The 24,824-nt window shown below is 42.8% G+C and overlaps 2 protein-coding genes across 6 annotated transcripts in view; one reads left to right on the top strand and one right to left on the bottom strand.

Annotated features, from left to right (window-relative positions):
- tecrl2b (trans-2,3-enoyl-CoA reductase-like 2b) overlaps positions 1-13,724 on the top strand; it is a 37,328-nt gene extending 23,604 nt beyond the window's left edge. The window contains exons 5-12 of one of the 4 annotated variants that reach the window (XM_037531176.1): positions 2,828-2,943; positions 5,803-5,908; positions 6,856-6,928; positions 9,637-9,680; positions 9,769-9,826; positions 11,266-11,354; positions 11,646-11,691; positions 13,308-13,724. In XM_037531176.1, coding sequence (XP_037387073.1) covers positions 2,828-2,943; positions 5,803-5,908; positions 6,856-6,928; positions 9,637-9,680; positions 9,769-9,826; positions 11,266-11,354; positions 11,646-11,691; positions 13,308-13,435 — 660 coding nt within the window. In that variant the 3' untranslated portion in view covers positions 13,436-13,724. The remainder of the gene's footprint in view (positions 1-2,827; positions 2,944-5,802; positions 5,909-6,855; positions 6,929-9,636; positions 9,681-9,768; positions 9,827-11,265; positions 11,355-11,645; positions 11,692-13,307) is intronic. The other 3 variants (XM_037531178.1, XM_037531179.1, XM_037531177.1) reach the window with 3 other exon arrangements.
- A 4,807-nt stretch (positions 13,725-18,531) lies between these two features.
- The window catches only part of abca4b (ATP-binding cassette, sub-family A (ABC1), member 4b), a 98,671-nt gene continuing 92,378 nt past the window's right edge, over positions 18,532-24,824 (bottom strand). For both annotated transcript variants that reach the window (XM_037531255.1, XM_037531256.1), the window contains one exon: positions 18,532-19,164. In XM_037531255.1, coding sequence (XP_037387152.1) covers positions 19,036-19,164 — 129 coding nt within the window. In that variant the 3' untranslated portion in view covers positions 18,532-19,035. The remainder of the gene's footprint in view (positions 19,165-24,824) is intronic.

Here is a 24,824-nt window from a genome sequence, read left to right as displayed (position 1 = left end):
AAAATTCATAAGGCTATAGTCTTACATTTGTGTGTTTTTTCACCATTCATAAATTCCCTTAATATTCACACAAAGGCATCAAAATGTGTTGGATAATGTGTCCACATGATGTATTTTACACAAACAAATCAAATTTCACAATAAATTGTACTTTTGATTTTGCACAAAATTTACCAAAATTCATAAGGCTATAGTCTTACCTTTTGTGTGTTTTTTTGACCTTTCATGAATTCCCTTAATATTCACACAAAGGCAGCAGAATGTTTTTGAAAATGTGTCCACATGATGTATTTTACACAAACAAATCAAATTTCACAATAAATTGTACTTTTGATTTTGCACCAAATTTGACAAAATTCATAAGGCTATAGTCTTACCTTTTGTGTGTTTTTTCACCGTTCATAAATTCCCTTAATATTCACAAACATGCAGCTAAATGTGTTGGAAAATGTGTCCACATGGTGTATTTTGTGTAAATATTTCAAATTCCACAAGAAAATGTACTTTTGAATTTGCATCAAATTTTGCAATATTCATAAGGCTATAGTCTTACCTTCGTGTGTTTTTTCACCATTCATTAATTCCCTTAATATTCACAAAAATGCAGCAAAATGTGTTGGACAATGTGTCCACATGATGTCTTTCGTCCAAATAATTCAAAGGCCATCATAAAACGTACATTGCATTTTGCACCAAATTTACCAAAATTAATAAGGCTATAGACTTACCTTTTGTGTGTTTTTTGACCTTTCATGAATTCCCTTAATATTCACCCAAAGGCAGCAAAATGTGTTTGAAAATGTGTCCACATGATGTATTTTACACAAACAAATCAAATTTCACAATAAAATGTACTTTTGATGTTGCACAAAATTTACCAAAATTCCTAAGGCTATAGTCTTACCTACCTGTGCGTTTTTTGACCTTTCAAAAATTCCCTTAATATTCTCACAACAGCATCAAAATGTGTTGGATAATATGTCCACATGGTGTATTTTCTCCAAATAATTCAAAGGCCATCATGAAACATAAATTTTATTTTGCACCAAATTTAACTAAATTCCTAAGGCTATAGTCTTACATTTGTGTGTTTTTTCACCGTTCATTAATTCCCTTAATATTCACAAAAAGGGAGCAAAATGTGTTGGATAATGTGTCCACATGATGTCTTTCGTCCAAATAATTCAAAGGCCATCATAAAACGTACATTGCATTTTGCACCAAATTTGACAAATTACATAAGGCTATAGACTTACCTTTGTGTGTTTTTTTTGACCATTCATGAATTCCCTTTATATTCACACAAAGGCAGCAGAATGTGTTTGAAAATGTGTCCACATGATGTATTTTACACAAACAAATCAAATTTCACAATAAAATGTACTTTTGATTTTGCACAAAATTTACCAAAATTCATAAGGCTATAGACTTACATTTGTGTATTTTTTCATCGTTCATTAATTCCCTTAATATTCACAAAAATGCAGCAAAATGTGTTGGATAATGTGTCCACATGATGTCTTTCATTCAAATAATTCAAAGGTCATCATAAAACGTACATTTGATATTGCCACAAATTTGACAAAATTCATAATATAGTCTTACATTTGTGTGCATTTTTTGACCGTTCAAAAATTCCCTTCATATTCACACTAAGGCATCAAAATATGTTGGAAAACGTGTCCACGTGATGTTTTTTGTCCATCAGAGTCTAATTCCATGGAAAAATTAGATTTTATGTTGCACCAAATTTGCCAACATAATTAAGCCTATAGTCTTACCTCCTTATTAAGATGTACACCTCTACCTCGTACTCATCTTGCTGTGGTCCATGCTGCTGTTATCTGTCCACCCCTTTAGGCACCTTCTGTTTATTGTTCATGGTTTGTTACTTTTGGAGTATCTTATCTTATCTTATACATTTTTTTGACCATTCATAAATGTCTTAGGTTCAAAGATCTGAGCCCCAGAGTGGATTTAAATTGTTTTTTTAACTTTCAAAAGTCATCATAAAAGTTCGTCATAAACTATAGAGCAGAGATGATGTCTGTCATCTGGTTTGATGTGTCAGTTATACGTATATAATGTCTTCATTATAGCACTTCAGTATATAGTCTGCTGTAAATTGTTTCTAGCTGTTTTTGGACTAAGAAGCAGGACCTCTTTTTTATCCGAGTTAAGTAAGAGAAAGTTACTCAACATCCAGTCTTTTATGTCTTTTTCACAGTCCTTAAAGGTTCCACTTTAATAGAACTTGGTTTGGTTCATTTAAAAGGAACTACATACAGTATGAAAAACCCCCAAGATATAAGTTTGTACTCTATAGTTGCATTTCACATTTTGAAATGTCTTCATGTTTCCCTCCATAGTCTTTGATAAAGTGACAACACCAAAAAATATAGTAATGGGTGCATTTTGGTTTCACAGTTTCTCCACAGTCAGGGAGGTCACTGTCATAGTGAGATTTCTGGGAGGATATAATAAAGTATCTTGTCAAGTTCTTCCAATCAAACTCCCTCCATTTCTGAGCTGGTACGCTTCCGTTGATACCTCGTCCATTCTTCCTCAGATAGAACTATCCCTCATTCCTTCTTCCATTTGTTTTATTGTATATCGTCGAATGTGTTTAACAGACTCTGCGCTGTAGAGTCTTTTGCGACCTTTATTTTATCAGATGTCATTTAAAAACATTCACATTATTTTCTTTTTAAACTGGAAGCTTTCCCATATTGAAATCCTCAGTGTCTGGAAAAGAAGCGCACATTGCCTCAGTGAAGAGGTGTTAAATTAAGGCTCATCTGTTCTTTTGTTTTGTCTTTAACTGTAGGTGTTTCTGGCTGAAAGCATTGGGCCTCTTTTCATCTATCTGCTCTTCTATTTCCGGCTGCCGTACATCTACAGCCCTGAAGACGACTACACTAAAAGCCCACATGCTGTCGTCAGGTGGGTTCACTGTAATTACGCCAGCACTTCAGAAACATTTTAAAGCAGAGGAGTAAAAATAAGTACTGAACTGAAGTTTGGTAGCTTTAATATACCATAAGCAATACTCCTTTTACTTGTATTAGTATAAATACACTGATACTAGCATCTGATATCAGCTGATACTGTGTGACATAAGCCGAGCACAGCTGCTGTGCTAATGAACAAACACTTTGAAGAGCGATCTGCGTTCCTGCTGGTCACTTGACCTATTCCGCCTTGGCAGATTCCCACCAGGAATACACAGTGTGATTTTCGCCCTTTTTAAACACAAACAAACACAATCATAACCACTTCCCCAATACATGTGGAGAAAGAGACACTAAAGCATTTCAACATAGAATAGAATTACAATGTATTAACATTAATACTGAGATATTTCTGTAAATCCAGCTATTGAGAAGCTGAACTGTCCTACTGTGAACATCAACCCCAGCTTTAGCGTCAGCGCTCAGTGTTAGCAGCACTGCTCAGTGTCTCAGCATGTTTGCTCAGTATTCGGTTTTTCTGAATGAATCAGCCTTATTGATAACGGTCTGTAGACAGAGGCAGCATTTCCCATAGCAAGTCAGTCAGATGGAACGTTTCATACAGTGTGAGTTTATAAATCGTAGCGTTGTCTGAACATGATGGTCTATTCAGATGGACAGTGAGAGTTACCAAAGAACAAGATCACACAGTGTCACACAGTGTCTGCCTGGCTTTAGAGAATATTCAGCTACAGCTCAACCAGCTCAAAAGACACTGTGGTGACTATCACTGTCCATTTGAATAGACTATTGTGTTCAGACAAAGCTACGATTTATAAACTCACACACTATGAAAAGCTCCATCTGAGTGACCTGCTACAGGAAACGTAGCCTCTACAGACGCTCTGTCTGCAGATCAATAAAGCTGATTCAATCAGAATAACCAAGTACTGAGCAAACATGCTGAGACACTGAGCAGCGCTGCTAACACTGAGCACTGAGGCTACAGCAGGCGTTGATGTTCAAGATGTAAATCCTGAAGCATGAGCTCCTCGGGTGCGATTCCTGCTGTCACAGGAAAGGGACATATGAGGATCAAAACAATGAAACCTTTCCTGACAGCTGTACGGAAGCGTTTTTGTGATGGGGAACTAAACATCCACTGCAGCGCTGCTTGATCAGAGATCACTAATGTAGCAGAGTGAGCTATTAATGACCATCATTTGCTCAGATAGACTTTAATGATTTAACTGTTTCGCTCATTCACATGAACAACTGTTTCATTCTAAATAGGTTACTCAGTATGGTACTGAACTTGGAATCAACGAGTACCAAAAAACGTACTCATATTCAGTCTGGAGAATTGATGCATCCCTATGTAATACGATTAATAATGATTCAAATTTCTATATGTAGCTGTTGCAGCCAATATCACATGTCGAAGTACTGGTCTGCTGTTGTTACTATTTGAGCCTTGGTTGTTAACTGTAATGTTTCTTTAAAGATCAGCGCCAGTTGCACCAGCTGAATGGAAGTAACGTTTAATTTAAACTTTAAATTGAGACATGCTCTACAGTAGATGTGAGTTCTGCCAGAGAAAATCAGTTAAAATCGATCCAATTGAAGGGAAAACTTACAAGAAAACAGTTTGCGTCTGCAACCACTTCTGCAGCATAGATACAGCTGTTTGCATCAGTTAGAAATAGATAAGATCACAGACCTCCTGCCTCACACAACACATAAAAGTAGGACTCAGGGCTATGTTACTGTCTAAGATATGGATGCTTTGAAAACACCAGTGTATTGTAAATTATAGTCTATTTTTAAATTAAAGCTAAAACGACTGACACACGTTCAGCACAGTAAATGCAGCTCGAAAAGAGAGAAATGTGAGTGATTTCACTGCATGTGGAGATCATAGCTATGTTCTAGTTCAGGACTGCATCCTTCAGAGGCTGCATTTGAAAGCTTGTTGCATCAAAGCGGCGTGACCAGGCTATCCCATTTCAAAGGCTCCTTCCATAGCAATGAAGGTCCCAACGAGTAGATCCAGCCAGCATATCCTAAGATTCTTTGCATGTTGGTGAGGATTCGCAAACATGCCGGTGTCAACAGAGGAGCGAACGGCAGCGGAGGAGACAATTTAAATATATATATATATATATATATATATATATATATATATAGGGTCAAAACTGAGTCAAATAGCTAAAGATACAAATGTTTAAAAAGCCAACGTGGTCTGAAGCAGAACTTATGGTAATGTTTCATTTTGTTTTAGGGAGCTGAATCTGTAGTAAACGAAAAAATAAAGAAACAAAATAAAAGTTTCTCCGTCTTTAAAGAACTTTAAAAGGACTTGACGGAAGCAGCGTCTCCTGATACGGTTACGGTGAGGGCAGGAACAGCGGTGCTGTGACCCCACCGGAAATCTGCTGTAGAGCAGACCGTCTCATTCCGGTTCAGCCTTCGCAGGTCTACACAGCCTTCGCGTCCTTCAAAGGATGCAGCCCCTGAATTGGGACACAGATCATGTGTGTAGTGTTTCCTGTTTGTGTCAGGTCACATTACTGATTGGCTGCAGAGTGTAAGCATCACTTCACGCTCTGCTAGTTAAGATGTACCATAAGTGTCTGTGGTGCAACTGAAATTCTGTGCTGCCAGGTTTAAACTAACGACTCTCAACGTGAGATTTGGGATGGACACTTCAGTCCATGATCAAACTTATGTCCAGCTGGAGCAACTGTAGTGGACTTACTGTAGCTGAGAACCAGGTTTGTAAGTGCATCTGGATCATCTGTATTAATTCAGCTCTACTCATTATGATGTTAATGTCTTTTTCATGGTGTAGACTTGCCTGTATGTGCCACTCTCTGCATTACATCAAGCGGTTGGTGGAAACCATCTTCGTCCACCGCTTCTCTCACGGAACGCTGCCCGTGCAAACCATCATGCTGGTATTTCTCAGCTCCTCCTTCATTTTACATGTGTGTTGTGAATGTGTCATGATGAACTGACCAATAGAGATGTCCGTTATTCAGTGGACACTACCTTTCAAAAGTTTGGAATCACTGTTTACAACAATGAAAAACAAATGTTTTTTTTAGATAAATGTGTAAAATTATTCTAATATGATTTTATTTTAATCTACAACTTCACAGGTTTCACATATTAGGAAGCTGTAAAATTATAGCAAATGTTATTTGTGTTCGGGATCATAAAAGATTCTAAACCCCAATAGAGTCTGGCTGCAGATGTGCTGTCTCAGACACATGCATTCTCAACCCCAGTGACGTCACGTGCACACGCACTCTCAACCTCAGTGACGTCACGTGCACACGCATTCTCAACCCCAGTGACGTCACGTGCACACGCACTCTCAACCTCAGTGACGTCACGTGCACATGCACTCTCAACCTCAGTGACGTCACGTGCACATGCACTCTCAACCTCAGTGACGTCACGTGCACACGCACTCTCAACCTCAGTGACGTCACGTGCACATGCACTCTCAACCTCAGTGACGTCACGTGCACATGCACTCTCAACCTCAGTGACGTCACGTGCACACGCACTCTCAACCTCAGTGACGTCACATGCACATGCACTCTCAACCTCAGTAACGCCACGTGCACATGCATTCTCGACCCCAGTGACGTCACGTGCACATGCACTCTCAACCCCAGTGATGTCACGTGCACATGCACTCTCAACCCCAGTGATGTCACGTGCACATGCACTCTCAACCCCAAAGATGTCACGTGCACATGCACTCTCAACCCCAGTGATGTCACGTGCACATGCAATCTCAACCCCCTCTAAATTACTCACTTGTTTATGTGGTTTCATGTTTCCTTTGTTTACTGAAGGTCTACTCACTCTCTGTCTGAACTCTGTCTCTCAGAACTGCCTGTATTACTGGGGGTTTGCAGCCTGGCTGGCCTACTACATCAACCATCCCCTCTACACAACACCGAGTGAGTACCGCAGAGTTTTAATCCTGACATGTTTAAGAGGGGTCCCAATGTATAGTAAGTGTCTCTAATAACTGTGTAGTTACACATCAATTTAACAATTTATCTATTTAACAGCAACTATTTAATCAGTGTTACAGATGGATTACAGCAGTACAGCCTACGTAATTACACACGTTTGTTTTACCTCTTATAATTACACAAGGATATGTTTTTGATACACAAGAAGTTGTTTTTTTTTACATATTACATTATTATTGTGGAATATTCAAGGTAATAATCACATCACATTAATTGCCATTCTATAATTGCCACTCTGTAATTGCACTGTACCTATATAACAACTGAGGTTGCTACACGTGTAATTACATAAGATGTTCTGCTGTAATCCATCTAACAGTGACTAAAACATTAGTAGTTACATTGTTGTTGCATATGAGGTTCACATATAACTACACAGTTATTAGGGACACTTAATATATAGTGGGACCATTTAAGCGGTTAAACACTGTCAGTTCCAGACTTTGCCTCTTCAGTCCTGTAGCCTTAAGTTAAGGCTGCATTCACCTAAAGCTTGTAACTCGGAATTTCTGACCTCCAAGAAGGAAATGCCCCTAAATGTGCAGTATATGATCCTGTGCCTGAGCATGACTGCCCCCTAAAGCTGATTGGCTGTAACATCGTTGTAGCATTCGGCTTGAGACAGACTGTAATATCCTGTTTACAGAGTCAGGGCCGTCTCCAGCGCGTACAGAGTGGAGGGCTAGTGGACTGTGAGGAGATAGCCGCTGAATTTGACCAGTGTATTGGATTGAAACTGTATACTTCACTTTTAACTGTGGCCCCATTTTAACCTGAAACCTTGAAACCAAAAGTAAAGGGGGTGCTGTTCCCACAGACTCTGGGCTGCAGTTATGATCTCCGTCTCATTTGAAAGGAAACACTCTCAGGTTTATTGGAGTACCTGTATGAATCACTGACACCGAGGTACAGAGTCTAGAACGTAGGAGTTTGTTTCCACCTCACTCACAGATCTCTACACTGATCTCTGACTCTTGCCGTGTTATCAGACCACGTTTTGGGTGATGGTGTCTCTGTGGAGGCGGCGAGGCTCTGAAGGTCACGACACACAGATCTGCCGGCGTTCATTCATTTAGCGCAAATGAGACGATCGTAACTGCTGTGAACAGCGGATCATAGAACGTTTTATGAGAAACGAATCCGAGATTTCAAGCTTTTATCACTGGATAGTTTGGTGCAAAAAAATGATATATAAAAATCCAGAAGTGAACGCTTTGACGGAGGTGTGTCAGTACAGATACAGGCATGTAGAAAAGGTTAATATATACTATATATATTATAGTAACATGTCACTGCCGTCAGAACAAAACCTTGTATCTCCAAAATGGTAACTTTACAGGAGAATGAAAAAAACCTGCTTTACTTTTAATGGAAATCAATTCAACTTTTCCCAATAATTTTGGGCCATTCATCATGAAATTTTGACACGATGGTGACAGGTATTTTCACATTGTGTCAAAAACTGATAAACAAAAAATGGAGATATGAGGTTTTATTTCCGACAGCGGTGACCAGCTTTAGATCAGACATGCGGTTAAACGTAGGACACTATTACATTGTTATAAGAAGGTAAATACATCAAACATTAAAGTTATCATTCAAATCACCAACATTAGCTGGCTGGCTTTTTTGCTTACCTCTTGTTCACAGAGGCAAACATGTTTTCCTTCTTTTGTAGCCCAAATACACAGAGGTCAAAAATTCCAAGCTTCCCGCTCCTGAGCCAAGACGAACACAGCATGTAACTCAATAATAACGCTCAGGATGTGTCCATGTCTGGGATGTTATTTCTTGGTTTAGAGAACGATCAGCAGCCAGTCGCACCAGTTGAATGTAAGTTTGATCGTAAGTTGGGGTGGAAAGTCCGTCTTAAACCTCGTGTTGAGGGTGGATACTTTAGAATCAGTAACTCCACCCAACATCAACAGGAAACACGTTGATCTCCGCACGCAGTGAAATCGCTCAAGGTGTATCGGTCGTATTCGCTGCAACTCAAAAAGAGACTGTTTTACAGTAAAAGTGACATTTTCATGTCCATCTCAAATCAAATCAAACTGATGCCACAAAGCAGCTTCACAGAATTCCAGACAGAGTTTTAACATGAATGTAAAGCTCTCCCAGGTGGGCAAGCCAGGGGCAACAGTGGCAAGGAGAACCTCCCTCAGAGCTGAGGAAGAAACCTTGGGAGGAACCAAGGCTCACCAGGGGGGACCCGTCCTCCTCTGGTCAGACTACCTACAGAGTTATTATACTACTAATATTAATAGTAGTTTTGTGTGTGTTTACGCTGTTCTTTCCTGATGTCCAAACTGGGCTCTCGTCCACAATATTTTAATGGCACTTTGTCAACGAAGGGTCGGTGGCATTAGTGAAGCGGCTAATGTAATCAGCATTTGAATCTGCTGATTGACGGAAAGGAAATGCTTGCTCTGTACGTTTTCCCATTACAGGGTGTGTGTAGATGTTTAGTAATATCTTAAAGCTGCGTTGAAACTATGTTACTTGGTGCAACCAGTTAAATTCTAGTCGCTCGTAAACTTGAATTTTCTACGTTCTAACGATCGAGCTTGCGTTCGGCTGGTGCAACTGGCTGCTGATCTTTTACACTGTGAACTTCACTGTTTTTTCAGCTTATGGAAAACTGCAGATCTGCTGTGCACTGTTCACGTTTTTGGTACGTATCACAAAGTCTCTCATAAACAAAAACCTCTTTCTGCTCAGAACAAATGTTTTTCACATACTTGCTTCCTGAAACCCTGCAGGTCTGTGAGTGTGGAAACTTCTCCATTCACTTGGCTCTCAATCGGATCAGGTGCAATGGTGAGTCCTGATGACCACAATTGTGATTAGAGGACGTCTTTATTTATTTTGCCAATTTCTTGAGCTCTGTCCAGCTGCCCCAATGCATTAAGTCTACATCAGCTAGTGCTTATTATTGATATGTTTAAGAACCACCTACTTCACCAGGAAACAGTTATTTGACTGAAATGCAAATTGACCAGACGAATTCGTCTACCCAAACTGGGGGTGACGAATTTTAACACTGTGCTACAACAAAACAAACCCGAGGGTAACAACAGAACACAACTGATGTCTGACAAAGTTTCAGCTTTGTTTGAGAAATATTAAATAAATGCAACAACAGCTTTCGGAAATCATGCCCACAATGATTAATCTGCTGAAACAGCCCTTTTTGCCTCGGGCACAGACGGAAAGTCATGTCTCAAAGTCAAAGATGCAGTCGAGGACTTATGAAATGTAATGAAACAAAGTTTGACAAATAGAAGGCAGTAAACAAGACTTTAGCCAGCCTAACTAGTTTGATTCCCTTGGGTTTATTTTTGTTGTAGCACTGTGTTAACACTGATCTGCCCCAACTGGTCAAGCAAAAGAACAGTCTGGTCAATTTGTCAAGCAACTATTTTAAGTTAAAGTAGGTGGTTCTTGGCAACACTGAGTGACAAAACACACCAGACTCTCTGACGACAGGCTGAAGTTCAAGACAACCCTGACCCTGCATTCACACCAAGCAGCGTGGCTGTTGTCGATGCAAATTGGGCGGAGTCTGAGAAACGACAAAGTTGAGCTTAGTGAGTTTAACTTTATGCAAATTAGGAGTGAGGCAACATGGCGAATACCAATAGGAATTGAGAATTAAGCAGCACACTACACACTTTATCTCCACCACTGTGGAAAGGCACACTCTTTTTTCTGTTCCTAGAGGTGGAATAATGGTGGTACTTTCACTACAAATGGATGGTAATCAAGACCAAACACGGTTATACTCACTAGTTAACTGCACAGACACAGGGATTAGGTAAAAAATAAGCACACAGGCAAATTCTCACCAGGGTTTGTGTTATTCTGAGCAGGAACGCATCTGATTTGTGCCATCAGTGAAACCACGGTTTCCAACAAGGGTTAGTTCAAATTCAGAAACATCCACAGGTGATGAGCAAGTGATTTGGTAACTAACCACCAGGGGGCGCAAACCAAAAACCCCTTCCTTGAAACTGCAGGCGTCAAAATTGCAGGTCTCCAGGTCTGAAGATGATGTTGGGATGTTGGGCCTTTAATCCTGACCGTACGCCAACTGTGCTCATGTGGCAGAAACTAAGATGCTGCATGTCTACTGAATCACTTCATCTGGCTCTGAATCAGCTCCTCATTATCCCTCACACTTCTGGACAGTGTCCAGCTGGGCTGCGGCGAGGATATTTCCATCCCTTAACGTGCTCTCGTTTCTCTCCTGTGGACAGGGGCCAGGCCCAGACAGATCCCGTACCCGACTAAAAATCCCTTCACCTGGCTCTTCTTCTTCGTCTCCTGCCCGAACTACACATACGAGGTCTGTCACTTTAAATCAGTGTGGAAGTGACTCGTTCCTTCAGGTCTTTGAGTCAGAATGCAGAGTCGAGTCCTAGTGGCCCACTAATTTAACCCTGTAGATTGAGGGCGTACTCACTGTGCCAGGTACCACACCTGAGAACGATATTACTGTGTGGACATGGCATCAGTGGAGCTGTGGCCCTCCAGGACACCAGATCAGTGACTGGAAATGAATTTCTGTAACACATCAATGTAAAAACTACTATTTTATGTCACCTTTTAAATTTAAAAATGTGGTATTTGGTTTCAGGTTGGCGCCTGGCTCAGCTTCGCGGTGATGACGCAGTGTGTTCCAGGTTTATAAGCTTCCATCTTCCACTCCTTGTTCTGCTACATGCTAGAAAAATGGTTCTCCAAGGGTTCTTTAGCAAAGAAGATGGCTCTATATAGAGCCATGAACACTCAAAGAGCCCTTTTCATGATTAAACAGTTCTTCAGATTGATGGAGAATGTGATGTTTATGGTCTTATCTAGAACCTTTTTGAAAAAGTTCAGTAACACTTTCTATGAATATCACGTTTGTAAGCATCTATAAACACATTAATAACGTTATAATGCATTCATAAGGCATCATAACCATTGCTATAAATAGTTCTACAAAAGCATTATACATTATTGCCATGCTTAATATGAATTGTTGACATGATGCATTATAAGAACTGTTCATAACTAATTATAAGAGCTCATAAGCTGTATTAGTCCGCTCTGAGTAAAGTGTAGCGTACTGGACTAAAGCCTCCTCCAGGGTTCAGACTGAGGCTTCAAGTTGAAGAATTTACTGAAGGATTTACTGAAACACTAAAACACAATAAGCTCATTACAGGCTTCAAATGTCAGAGTTTAAACTAGAGCAACATCAGAGTTTCACCCAATGTGGGAAAGTCAATGTTCACCACTGTTAATGTTCACCACTGTTAATGTGCACCACTGTTAATGTGCACCACTGTTAATGTGCACCACTGTTAATGTTCACCACTGTCAATGTTCACCACTGTCAATGTTCACCACCGTTAATGTGCACCACCATTAATGTTCACCACCGTTAATGTGCACCACTGTTAATGTTCACCACTGTTAATGTGCACCACCGTTAATGTTCACCACTGTTATTGTGCACCACTGTTAATGTTCACCACTGTTAATGTGCACCACTGTTAATGTTCACCACTGTTAATGTGCACCACCGTTAATGTGCACCACCGTTAATGTGCACCACCGTTAATGTGCACCACCGTTGATGTGCACCACCGTTGATGTGCACCACCGTTAGCCTGGCACTGACTTAACACTGCAGCTCTAGCAGTGCCAGATCTGAGAAATAAAACACTGGAAATTTCAGTAAATAAACTTTATATTAGTCTTTACTGTACGCTCTCCAAGCTGGGACTGACTTCTTTGGCATTGACAGTATAAAATGTTATTCACACTATTTATAATGCATTATATTAATAATTCCTGTCATGTATAATAAACATGGCTATAAAATGTAATGCCATGTAATTCATTTTTATAAATACTTATAACCATGTTTATAATGCCTTGTGAATGCATTGTAACATGTTATAAATAAACTATAGATGCTTACAAACGTGACATTCATAGAAAGTGTTACCAAAAGTTCTTTATAGCACCAAAAAGGGTTTTTGCATTGTTTCATCATAACAATAGCAGAACCCTTTTTGGCGCTGTGTAGAAGCATAAACAACACGTTCTAAATCGACCTGTAGAACCATTTCACCATGCAGAGAACTCTTTAATCAGGCAAAGGGTTCTTTGAGTGTTCATATTTCTATGTAGAACCATTGTCTTTGCTAAAGAACCCTCTTTATTACAGAGTGTACTCTTTAATCAGTCATGTCGCTGTGTGTCTGCTGGCCGATGCCTAAACACAGCTCCTCTTTTCTGCCCACAGTTGTGCTGTTTACGTTCGTAGGCTTTGCACAGATGACCATCTGGGCTCGACGAAAGCACAGAACCTACCTGGAGGAGTTAAAGGACTATCCTGAGCTCAGAAGCGCCATCGTTCCTCTCTTCCTGTAGACGCGAGAAGCACCAGGATGTCTTACGACTGTGGACTCTGAAAAGGGGTTGACTGACTCCCATAAGCAAAGGTTCCAATAGAGAAGTGACCTTGAGTGACCGCTGATCCCTTAGGTGTGGGAAAATGTGATTAGAGGTTAAGGGGATGATCCAAGATTGGGAAAACGTGTTTACGGCCAGGGATTTTAGGCACCGAGTGCAGAGAAAGCCTCTCTGAAAGAAGAAGATGCTGGTTTGGTGGAGTTCTGTATGTGAGCAAAGGGTTTTCATTACAGGAGAGTCAACAGGAGGCTTGTCTACTGGTCTGTCTCTTGCTGTGATATGAGCAGTCGCTAAGGGCCCCTGAGCCACCAGGGGGCTCCACAGCTATGTATTTTTTCATGAATTGTTTTAAACTTTAGGCTTGTTCGTCATAAAGCAGCAGATCAGTCACCGCCTGCCGTGGCCTTACTACAGAGCATGAGTTAGATTTTCTACTCACGGTAGTGACTTGATGGCTTGATGACAGAGCGTAGCCCCTTAAACGGCCAGGGTCCACCGACGGGCCCAATCTAAGGAGAGCTCAGCCGGTTTGCACTGAAGTCCCTGTAGTTACTGAACAATAAGCCTTAGTGTAAAATAAGCCTGAGATTTTAAGGGGTTAATGGTCCATCAGCCATGGATTGAATGCAGCACATCTCTAAAAGCTGGAATAGTAGTTTCTCTGAAAAAATCCAACCGAAAAATCCCAGCCCTACTTTCAGCCCTCGTTCACCACGGCTTGACTAGTCACCACCTCATCACCTCATCCGTAAACCGTCCCATTCAAAGCCAATATAGATTTAGAACAAAACACCATCTAACAACATAAATATCTAAGATTTTACTCAGTTAAAGTCAAATGATCTTTTGCTTATTTGTGCGTGGGTGTGAGTGAGTGTGTGTTCCTCTGTGCGTGGGTGTGAGTGAGTGTGTGTTCATCTGTGCGTGGGTGTGAGTGAGTGTGTGTTCATCTGTGCGTGGGTGTGAGTGAGTGTGTGTTCATCTGTGCGTGGGTGTGAGTGAGTGTGTGTTCATCTGTGCGTGGGTGTGAGTGAGTGTGTGTTCATCTGTGCGTGGGTGTGAGTGAGTGTGTGTTCATCTGTGCGTGGGTGTGAGTGAGTGTGTGTTCCTCTGTGTGTGGGTGTGAGTGAGTGTGTGTTCATCTGTGTGTGGGTGTGAGTGAGTGTGTGTTCATCTGTGCGTGGGTGTGAGTGAGTGTGTGTTCATCTGTGCGTGGGTGTGAGTGAGTGTGTGTTCCTCTGTGCGTGGGTGTGAGTGAGTGTGTGTTCATCTGTGCGTGGGTGTGAGTGAGTGTGTGTTCATCTGTGCGTGGGTGTGAGTGAGTGTGTGTTCCTCTGTGCGTGGGTGTGAGTGAGTGTGTGTTCCTCTGTGCGTGGGTGTGAGTGAGTGTGTGTTCCTCTGTGCGTGGGTGTGAGTGAGTGTGTGTTCATCTGTGCGTGGGTGTGAGTGAGTGTGTGTTCATCTGTGCGTGGGTGTGAGTGAGTGTGTGTTCCTCTGTGCGTGGGTGTGAGTGAGTGTGTGTTCCTCTGTGCGTGGGTGTGAGTGAGTGTGTGTTCCTCTGTGCGTGGGTGTGAGTGAGTGTGTGTTCCTCTGTGTGTGGGTGTGAGTGAGTGTGTGTTCCTCTGTGTGTGGGTGTGAGTGAGTGTGTGTTCCTCTGTGTGTGGGTGTGAGTGAGTGTGTGTTCATCTGTGTGTGGGTGTGAGTGAGTGTGTGTTCATCTGTGTGTGGGTGTGAGTGAGTGTGTGTTCATCTGTGTGTGGGTGTGAGTGAGTGTGTGTTCCTCTGTGTGTGGGTGTGAGTGAGTGTGTGTTCCTCTGTGTGTGGGTGTGAGTGAGTGTGTGTTCCTCTGTGTGTGGGTGTGAGTGAGTGTGTGTTCCTCTGTGTGTGGGTGTGAGTGAGTGTGTGTTCCTCTGTGTGTGGGTGTGAGTGAGTGTGTGTTCCTCTGTGTGTGGGTGTGAGTGAGTGTGTGTTCATCTGTGTGTGAGTGTGAGTGAGTGTGTGTTCATCTGTGCGTGGGTGTGAGTGAGTGTGTGTTCATCTGTGCGTGGGTGTGAGTGAGTGTGTGTTCATCTGTGCGTGGGTGTGAGTGAGTGTGTGTTCCTCTGTGCGTGGGTGTGAGTGAGTGTGTGTTCATCTGTGCGTGGGTGTGAGTGAGTGTGTGTTCATCTGTGCGTGGGTGTGAGTGAGTGTGTGTTCATCTGTGCGTGGGTGTGAGTGAGTGTGTGTTCCTCTGTGCGTGGGTGTGAGTGAGTGTGTGTTCATCTGTGCGTGGGTGTGAGTGAGTGTGTGTTCCTCTGTGCGTGGGTGTGAGTGAGTGTGTGTTCCTCTGTGCGTGGGTGTGAGTGAGTGTGTGTTCCTCTGTGTGTGAGTGTGAGTGAGTGTGTGTTCATCTGTGCGTGGGTGTGAGTGAGTGTGTGTTCCTCTGTGCGTGGGTGTGAGTGAGTGTGTGTTCCTCTGTGCGTGGGTGTGAGTGAGTGTGTGTTCATCTGTGCGTGGGTGTGAGTGAGTGTGTGTTCCTCTGTGCGTGGGTGTGAGTGAGTGTGTGTTCATCTGTGCGTGGGTGTGAGTGAGTGTGTGTTCCTCTGTGTGTGGGTGTGAGTGAGTGTGTGTTCCTCTGTGTGTGGGTGTGAGTGAGTGTGTGTTCCTCTGTGCGTGGGTGTGAGTGAGTGTGTGTTCCTCTGTGCGTGGGTGTGAGTGAGTGTGTGTTCCTCTGTGCGTGGGTGTGAGTGAGTGTGTGTTCATCTGTGCGTGGGTGTGAGTGAGTGTGTGTTCATCTGTGTGTGGGTGTGAGTGAGTGTGTGTTCCTCTGTGCGTGGGTGTGAGTGAGTGTGTGTTCATCTGTGTGTGGGTGTGAGTGAGTGTGTGTTCATCTGTGCGTGGGTGTGAGTGAGTGTGTGTTCCTCTGTGCGTGGGTGTGAGTGAGTGTGTGTTCATCTGTGCGTGGGTGTGAGTGAGTGTGTGTTCATCTGTGCGTGGGTGTGAGTGAGTGTGTGTTCATCTGTGCGTGGGTGTGAGTGAGTGTGTGTTCATCTGTGTGTGGGTGTGAGTGAGTGTGTGTTCATCTGTGTGTGGGTGTGAGTGAGTGTGTGTTCATCTGTGTGTGGGTGTGTAAAGACACAGGACGGACTCCACACATGCGTAAACGAGTGCATGTGCAGGTCGTGATGTATGTTCTTTTAAACGATGGAGCTTCAAGGGCTCCTTTGTAATAAATGGCTTATATAGAATCTTTTTGAAAAGGGTTCTTCTATTATTACAAGCTTGGCACCACAATAATAGAAAAACCCTTTTGGGTGCTGTGTGGAACCATTTTCGAAAAGGTTCCATATAAAACCATCAACAGCACGTTCTCCATCAGTCAGACCCATTTAAACATGCAAAGTAACAGTTAATCATACAAAATGTTTGATTGTTCAGGACGTGCCCTTGTGCTCTGAAGAAAACGGACAATGCAGCTGTAAAGAGCTGCTGAGAGCTCAATGTGGTAGCTGGCAACTTCACACCCAACTCTGACAGACCATGTCGTAAATTACATTAAACAGCACTACATTAATATTACTAGAGTGAGTGCAGGAGCCAATTCAGTTGTCAGTTAAGACCCCAGGTGCCAACCCTGTGCCAAACCCTGCCCTCAACGCTGTGCTGAACCCTACACCGAAAGCTGCACCGAACCATCACCAAAAATCTCCAAAAAACAAGTAAAGTGTCTAGAAATACGGTAGATAATCTTATAATCAGTGCACAACCATCTCAAAACGGGAAATATGAGATATGTTGACTAAATTTAAGATCATTTCACTTGACCGGACTCGACAGCGCAGGCAATATGATTAGAACAATGGAAAGCAGCAGCGTGCACCGGATCAGCCTGACTGCCCGTCGGTTTGTAGAGCTTTTCAAATCAAGCTGAAGACCAGAGACCTGCAGGAGAACCTGCTCCTTTTGTTCTGACTTGTTTTGATCTGCACTCAGTCTGTTCATGGAAACACACCACACTGGCAAAGCATGCTGGTTTTTAAGGTTTTAAAGAGGCTGCCAGTCTAACGACGTTGATTCAGTGCGCAGTGGCTTCAGCTCACACACCGCGATATTATCTAAAGATCCCGTGACAGTCCAGAGAAGAACGTTCACAGGACAGAGCGGATCGGCTCTGGAACATTTTAGATGATCAAAAACTCAGTTTGTTCTCCTCAAACAGAAAATCCTTATTTCTTATCGCTCTTTTCACATTTCAGCTGTGGCGATGTTCCAACTTCTCCACCTCGTCCGACTGGAAGACGGATGGATTTGAAACTCGCGACTGTCAGCTGCAGTCAGACCCTTCTAACCCTTCAGAGATGGGGTAACAAGAGGGTGGATGGGAAAATGAATATAAATAGATATTTCAGGAATCAAGTAAAACCAAAAACGTCAACATATTCAAAACGCTGCTTCGCGTCCTCTTGGTTCGTCCACTAGAATGGCTTCAGTGGCTTGCCTCGTGCGTGCCCGCTTGCCCCTTCTGATGATATTTTGAAGCCTTTTGGAATGTCAGTCTATTAGCATAATCAGAGGAAAGTGGCCAATCAGATTCATGGTTTTCACTACGGGGGCTGACCTATAGCTGTCTGCCCCTTCTCAGTTATATAGGGGTACTCACTATATGACCGCACTGCACTGGCGTTTACACAGGATTAAATGTGTAAATTCATTTGAAGCTTAATTGTAAACTAAGATTACAGCACTGCTGCCACTGTGAAGTGAAAGGAACAGCTTCCCAATTAAAACCACTACACAGGCCACATTTGGCCCTGGGGCCCGACCTTGGACCCTGACATAAACCTTCCGAAAGCTGAGCTGCAGGCGTGGTGCTGTTACCGGTCTGGGAGCAAAGTGGACAGTCACTGCTCACTGTTCTTTACAGGGCATTGAGGGAACGTTCCAGTGCACTGGACTCATTTTGACAGCGAGACACTGTAGAACCCTGACTACTGAACTATGAGCTCTTTGAGACACACCCTAAAAATCCAACCTTCCAGTCCCAGCTTCCCCAAAACAGACCAAGAAACATTTAATAATTTACGATTAATTTAATACGTTAATGACGTTAACAGTAAAACATTACGCTATGAAGGTGGTTCAGAGCTGCAAACCAGAAAAATAGATTTTGAGTCCATAGAAAGTTCCAGCAAGTCTGCATGCAGTGGCAAAAAAACAGGCACGGCTTCTTGTGTCTACAGCTACGCTGTCTTATGAAAGATCTTAAATTGTGGAAAAAGCGCAGAAAAATTATATTTACATAATGTGCAAACATGTAAACGGTGTGACGGTACAGGGAGTCCTACACTGCAGTCCAAATACTTCTGATTCAGTCCTTAATACAGGATTATTACAGTTAAACATAAAAACTCCCAGAAGTAGAAACGACGACGGGGCGTTTGTGAGTTCAGTAACGGAAATAAAACAGCCACTAAATGTCAGAACATCCTGACCAGACGCTGTTCAGGTCAGTGTATTCAGTGTCCGTGGTCAGTATGTTCTGATATTTGAGGTTCTGCTCCGAGGCTCTGACGCTGCTGTTATCTGGCGGATTTGGAAGTGGCTGTGAGTGGAGAGATCTTCATCTCCCTGCGCGCTCCAGCTGCCCTGGGATGAAGAACCACATCATCGTCCTCACCTGACTGCTGCTTGGCAAAGTTCACAAACACCTGCCCATAAAGGAGGAAGACGGTCAGATTGCAAAGGGAAGAGTAAAATAACTCACCCACACATCCGCACACACACACACACTTACACATCCCCCACACACACACACACTTACACATCCCCACACTCACTTACACATCCCCACACTCACTTACACATCCCCCACACACACACACACTTACACATCACCCACACACACACACACTTACACATCCCCACACTCACTTACACATCCCCCACACACACACACACTTACACATCACCCACACACTCACTTACACATCACCCACACATCCGCACACATCACCCACACACACTTACACATCACCCACACACACATCACCCACACATCCGCACACACACACACACACACTTACACATCCCCCACACACACACACACTTACACATCCCCACACTCACTTACACATCCCCCACACACACACACACTTACACATCACCCACACACTCACTTACACATCACCCACACATCCGCATACATCACCCACACACACATCACCCACACACACATCACCCACACACACACACATCACCACCCATCACCCACACATCCGCACACATCACCCACACACACTTACACATCACCCACACACACATCACCCACACATCCGCACACACACACACACTCACTTACACATCCCCCACACACACACACACTTACACATCACCCACACACTCACTTACACATCACCCACACATCCGCACACATCACCCACACACACTTACACATCACCCACACACACATCACCCACACATCCGCACACATCACCCACACACACATCACCCACACATCCGCACACACACACACACACACTCACTTACACATCCCCCACACACACACACACTTACACATCACCCACACACTCACTTACACATCACCCACACATCCGCACACATCACCCACACACACATCACCCACACACACACACATCACCACCCATCACCCACACATCCGCACACACACACACACACACACACACACACACACACACACACACACACACACACACTCACTTACACATCCCCCACACACACACACACACACACTTACACATCACCCACACACACTCACTTACACATCACCCACACACACTCACTTACACATCACCCACACACACACTTACACATCACCCACACACACTCACTTACACATCACCCACACACACTCACTTACACATCACCCACACACACACTTACACATCACACACACACACACACACACATCCCCCACACACACACCCCCCACACACACACACACACACATCACCCATACATCACTACACATCCCCACACACACTTACACATCACCCACCCTTCACCCACCCTTCACCCACCCTTCACCCACCCTTCACCCACACACACCTTGAAACCAGTAAAATGATCTGCCACTGTAATAAAACACTTTCATCACATAAAATCACTCAAAATGTCTAGAAATGAGCTAAACGATCATACTGTGCTATCAACAGTCTCATAGTGAGACATATTAGACATACTGACTAAATTTAGGATTTTTACTGAATATATTTTCTGCGGTGTATTTATAATAAAGCTGTTCTGTGCCAAATTTTTGGCTGTAAAGAGCTTCAACACCTTCTGTGTCGTTTATTCTATTGACTGGTTTGATTAATCTGCTGATTATGTTTCTGTTATAGTGAGAAATAAATGTAAATATTGGCATAAACATCTATTCACCATCTGAATATTAAACTGCTTCGCTGTTACGTTTATTTCTCAGCTGAAACTGTTCATGAATCAAAAGACAATATAAGTTATTAAAATTAATATAAACTTTATACTACTTCTTTCTTCATCATTTACTGCCTTTTGTTTCCTGTGATCACCTGTTTCTAGCACACGTTCATCATCAATCAATCTATCATGCATCTGTTTCCAATTTTTGTCCCAGTTTATGATTCCGAGTGTCTTAAAAACCTGATCTGATAAAATTATTGTGTTTATGGCTGACATGCTTGTGATTGTATGAGAAAATAATTTTATGAGCATCATTTCTTTGTATGATTGTCCCAAACACATCCTAGGATTTAACATCATTCACAGCACTATTTTGATCCTCTCTGGGATGAGTGGACAGTGTTAGACCGGAGTTTGTATGATTCGTTTACGGCATTTGGCGGATGCTCTTATCCAGAGCGACTTACAGGAGGCCAAGGTGGCGTTGGGAGTCTTGCCCAAGGACTCTTATTGGTATAGTGTAGGTTTGAAGCCCAGTCTACAGCACTGAAGGCAGAGGTGTTATTCACTACACCAACCACCACTGAATGATACTGAACTGAGTGTTACACTAAACATCCAGCAAAGACTGCATGAAAAATATGATATAAATATGATAAAACACCACTTCAAATCTGCTGATCAGCCCCATCGCAGAACTGTGTGGGCATGGCTAATGAGCAGCTTGATTGACAGCTGTCTGTCCAGCACTCCTAGCCTGCCCCGCCCTCATACAGAGCTAAAATCTACTGAAGCTCAGAGTTAAAGAGGAGGAGAGTTTTACTGAAGCTCAGAGTTAAAGAGGAGGAGAGTTTTACTGAAGCTCAGAGTTAAAGAGGAGGAGAGTTTTACTGAAGCTCAGAGTTAAAGAGGAGGAGAGTTTTACTGAAGCTCAGAGTTAAAGAGGAGGAGAGTTTTACTGAAGCTCAGAGTTAAAGAGGAGGAGAGTTTTACTGAAGCTCAGAGTTAAAGAGGAGGAGAGTTTGACTGAAGCTCAGAGTTAAAGAGACGGAGAGTTTGACTGAAGCTCAGAGTTAAAGAGGAGGAGAGTTTGACTGAAGCTCAGAGTTAAAGAGGAGGAGAGTTTGACTGAAGCTCAGAGTTAAAGAGGAGGAGAGTTTTACTGAAGCTCAGAGTTAAAGAGGAGGAGAGTTTGACTGAAGCTCAGAGTTAAAGAGGAGGAGAGTTTGACTGAAGCTCAGAGTTAAAGAGGAGGAGAGTTTTACTGAAGCTCAGAGTTAAAGAGGAGGAGAGTTTGACTGAAGCTCAGAGTTAAAGAGGAGGAGAGTTTGACTGAAGCTCAGAGTTAAAGAGGAGGAGAGTTTGACTGAAGCTCAGAGTTAAAGAGGAGGAGAGTTTGACTGAAGCTCAGAGTTAAAGAGGAGGAGAGTTTGACTGAAGCTCAGAGTTAAAGAGACGGAGAGTTTGACTGAAGCTCAGAGTTAAAGAGGAGGAGAGTTTGACTGAAGCTCAGAGTTAAAGAGGAGGAGAGTTTGACTGAAGCTCAGAGTTAAAGAGGAGGAGAGTTTGACTGAAGCTCAGAGTTAAAGAGGAGGAGAGTTTGACTGAAGCTCAGAGTTAAAGAGGAGGAGAGTTTGACTGAAGCTCAGAGTTAAAGAGGAGGAGAGTTTGACTGAAGCTCAGAGTTAAAGAGGAGGAGAGTTTGACTGAAGCTCAGAGTTAAAGAGGAGGAGAGTTTGACTGAAGCTCAGAGTTAAAGAGGAGGAGAGTTTGACTGAAGCTCAGAGTTAAAGAGGAGGAGAGTTTGACTGAAGCTCAGAGTTAAAGAGGAGGAGAGTTTGACTGAAGCTCAGAGTTAAAGAGGAGGAGAGTTTGACTGAAGCTCAGAGTTAAAGAGGAGGAGAGTTTGACTGAAGCTCAGAGTTAAAGAGGAGGAGAGTTTGACTGAAGCTCAGAGTTAAAGAGGAGGAGAGTTTGACTGAAGCTCAGAGTTAAAGAGGAGGAGAGTTTGACTGAAGCTCAGAGTTAAAGAGGAGGAGAGTTTGACTGAAGCTCAGAGTTAAAGAGACGGAGAGTTTGACTGAAGCTCAGAGTTAAAGAGGAGGAGAGTTTGACTGAAGCTCAGAGTTAAAGAGGAGGAGAGTTTTACTGAAGCTCAGAGTTAAAGAGGCGGAGAGTTTGACTGAAGCTCAGAGTTAAAGAGGAGGAGAGTTTGACTGAAGCTCAGAGTTAAAGAGGAGGAGAGTTTGACTGAAGCTCAGAGTTAAAGAGGAGGAGAGTTTGACTGAAGCTCAGAGTTAAAGAGGAGGAGAGTTTGACTGAAGCTCAGAGTTAAAGAGGAGGAGAGTTTGACTGAAGCTCAGAGTTAAAGAGGAGGAGAGTTTGACTGAAGCTCAGAGTTAAAGAGGAGGAGAGTTTGACTGAAGCTCAGAGTTAAAGAGGAGGAGAGTTTGACTGAAGCTCAGAGTTAAAGAGGAGGAGAGTTTGACTGAAGCTCAGAGTTAAAGAGGAGGAGAGTTTGACTGAAGCTCAGAGTTAAAGAGGTGGAGAGTTTTACTGAAGCTCAGAGTTAAAGAGGTGGAGAGTTTTACTGAAGCTCAGAGTTAAAGAGGAGGAGAGTTTTACTGAAGCTCAGAGTTAAAGAGGAGGAGAGTTTTACTGAAGCTCAGAGTTAAAGAGGAGGAGAGTTTTACTGAAGCTCAGAGTTAAAGAGGAGGAGAGTTTTACTGAAGCTCAGAGTTAAAGAGGAGGAGAGTTTTACTGAAGCTCAGAGTTAAAGAGGAGGAGAGTTTTACTGAAGCTCAGAGTTAAAGAGACGGAGAGTTTTACTGAAGCTCAGAGTTAAAGAGGAGGAGAGTTTGACTGAAGCTCAGAGTTAAAGAGGAGGAGAGTTTGACTGAAGCTCAGAGTTAAAGAGACGGAGAGTTTTACTGAAGCTCAGAGTTAAAGAGACGGAGAGTTTTAGTGAAGCTCAGAGTTAAAGAGACGGAGAGTTTTACTGAAGCTCAGAGTTAAAGAGGAGGAGAGTTTGACTGAAGCTCAGAGTTAAAGAGGAGGAGAGTTTGACTGAAGCTCAGAGTTAAAGAGGAGGAGAGTTTGACTGAAGCTCAGAGTTAAAGAGGAGGAGAGTTTTACTGAAGCTCAGAGTTAAAGAGGAGGAGAGTTTTACTGAAGCTCAGAGTTAAAGAGGAGGAGAGTTTTACTGAAGCTCAGAGTTAAAGAGGAGGAGAGTTTTACTGAAGCTCAGAGTTAAAGAGGAGGAGAGTTTGACTGAAGCTCAGAGTTAAAGAGGAGGAGAGTTTGACTGAAGCTCAGAGTTAAAGAGGAGGAGAGTTTGACTGAAGCTCAGAGTTAAAGAGGAGGAGAGTTTGACTGAAGCTCAGAGTTAAAGAGGAGGAGAGTTTTACTGAAGCTCAGAGTTAAAGAGGAGGAGAGTTTGACTGAAGCTCAGAGTTAAAGAGGAGGAGAGTTTGACTGAAGCTCAGAGTTAAAGAGGAGGAGAGTTTGACTGAAGCTCAGAGTTAAAGAGGAGGAGAGTTTGACTGAAGCTCAGAGTTAAAGAGGAGGAGAGTTTGACTGAAGCTCAGAGTTAAAGAGGAGGAGAGTTTGACTGAAGCTCAGAGTTAAAGAGGAGGAGAGTTTTACTGAAGCTCAGAGTTAAAGAGACGGAGAGTTTTACTGAAGCTCAGAGTTAAAGAGGAGGAGAGTTTTACTGAAGCTCAGAGTTAAAGAGGAGGAGAGTTTGACTGAAGCTCAGAGTTAAAGAGGAGGAGAGTTTGACTGAAGCTCAGAGTTAAAGAGGTGGAGAGTTTGACTGAAGCTCAGAGTTAAAGAGGAGGAGAGTTTTACTGAAGCTCAGAGTTAAAGAGACGGAGAGTTTTACTGAAGCTCAGAGTTAAAGAGGAGGAGAGTTTTACTGAAGCTCGGAGTTAAAGAGACGGAGAGTTTG

The sequence above is a fragment of the Pygocentrus nattereri genome, chromosome 19 (genome assembly GCF_015220715.1).
Source record: "Pygocentrus nattereri isolate fPygNat1 chromosome 19, fPygNat1.pri, whole genome shotgun sequence".
In the NCBI taxonomy this organism is placed as follows: Eukaryota; Metazoa; Chordata; class Actinopteri; order Characiformes; family Serrasalmidae; genus Pygocentrus; species Pygocentrus nattereri.
Note: the sequence above shows the minus strand (reverse complement) of the source record. Positions and strands in the feature narration are given on the sequence as shown.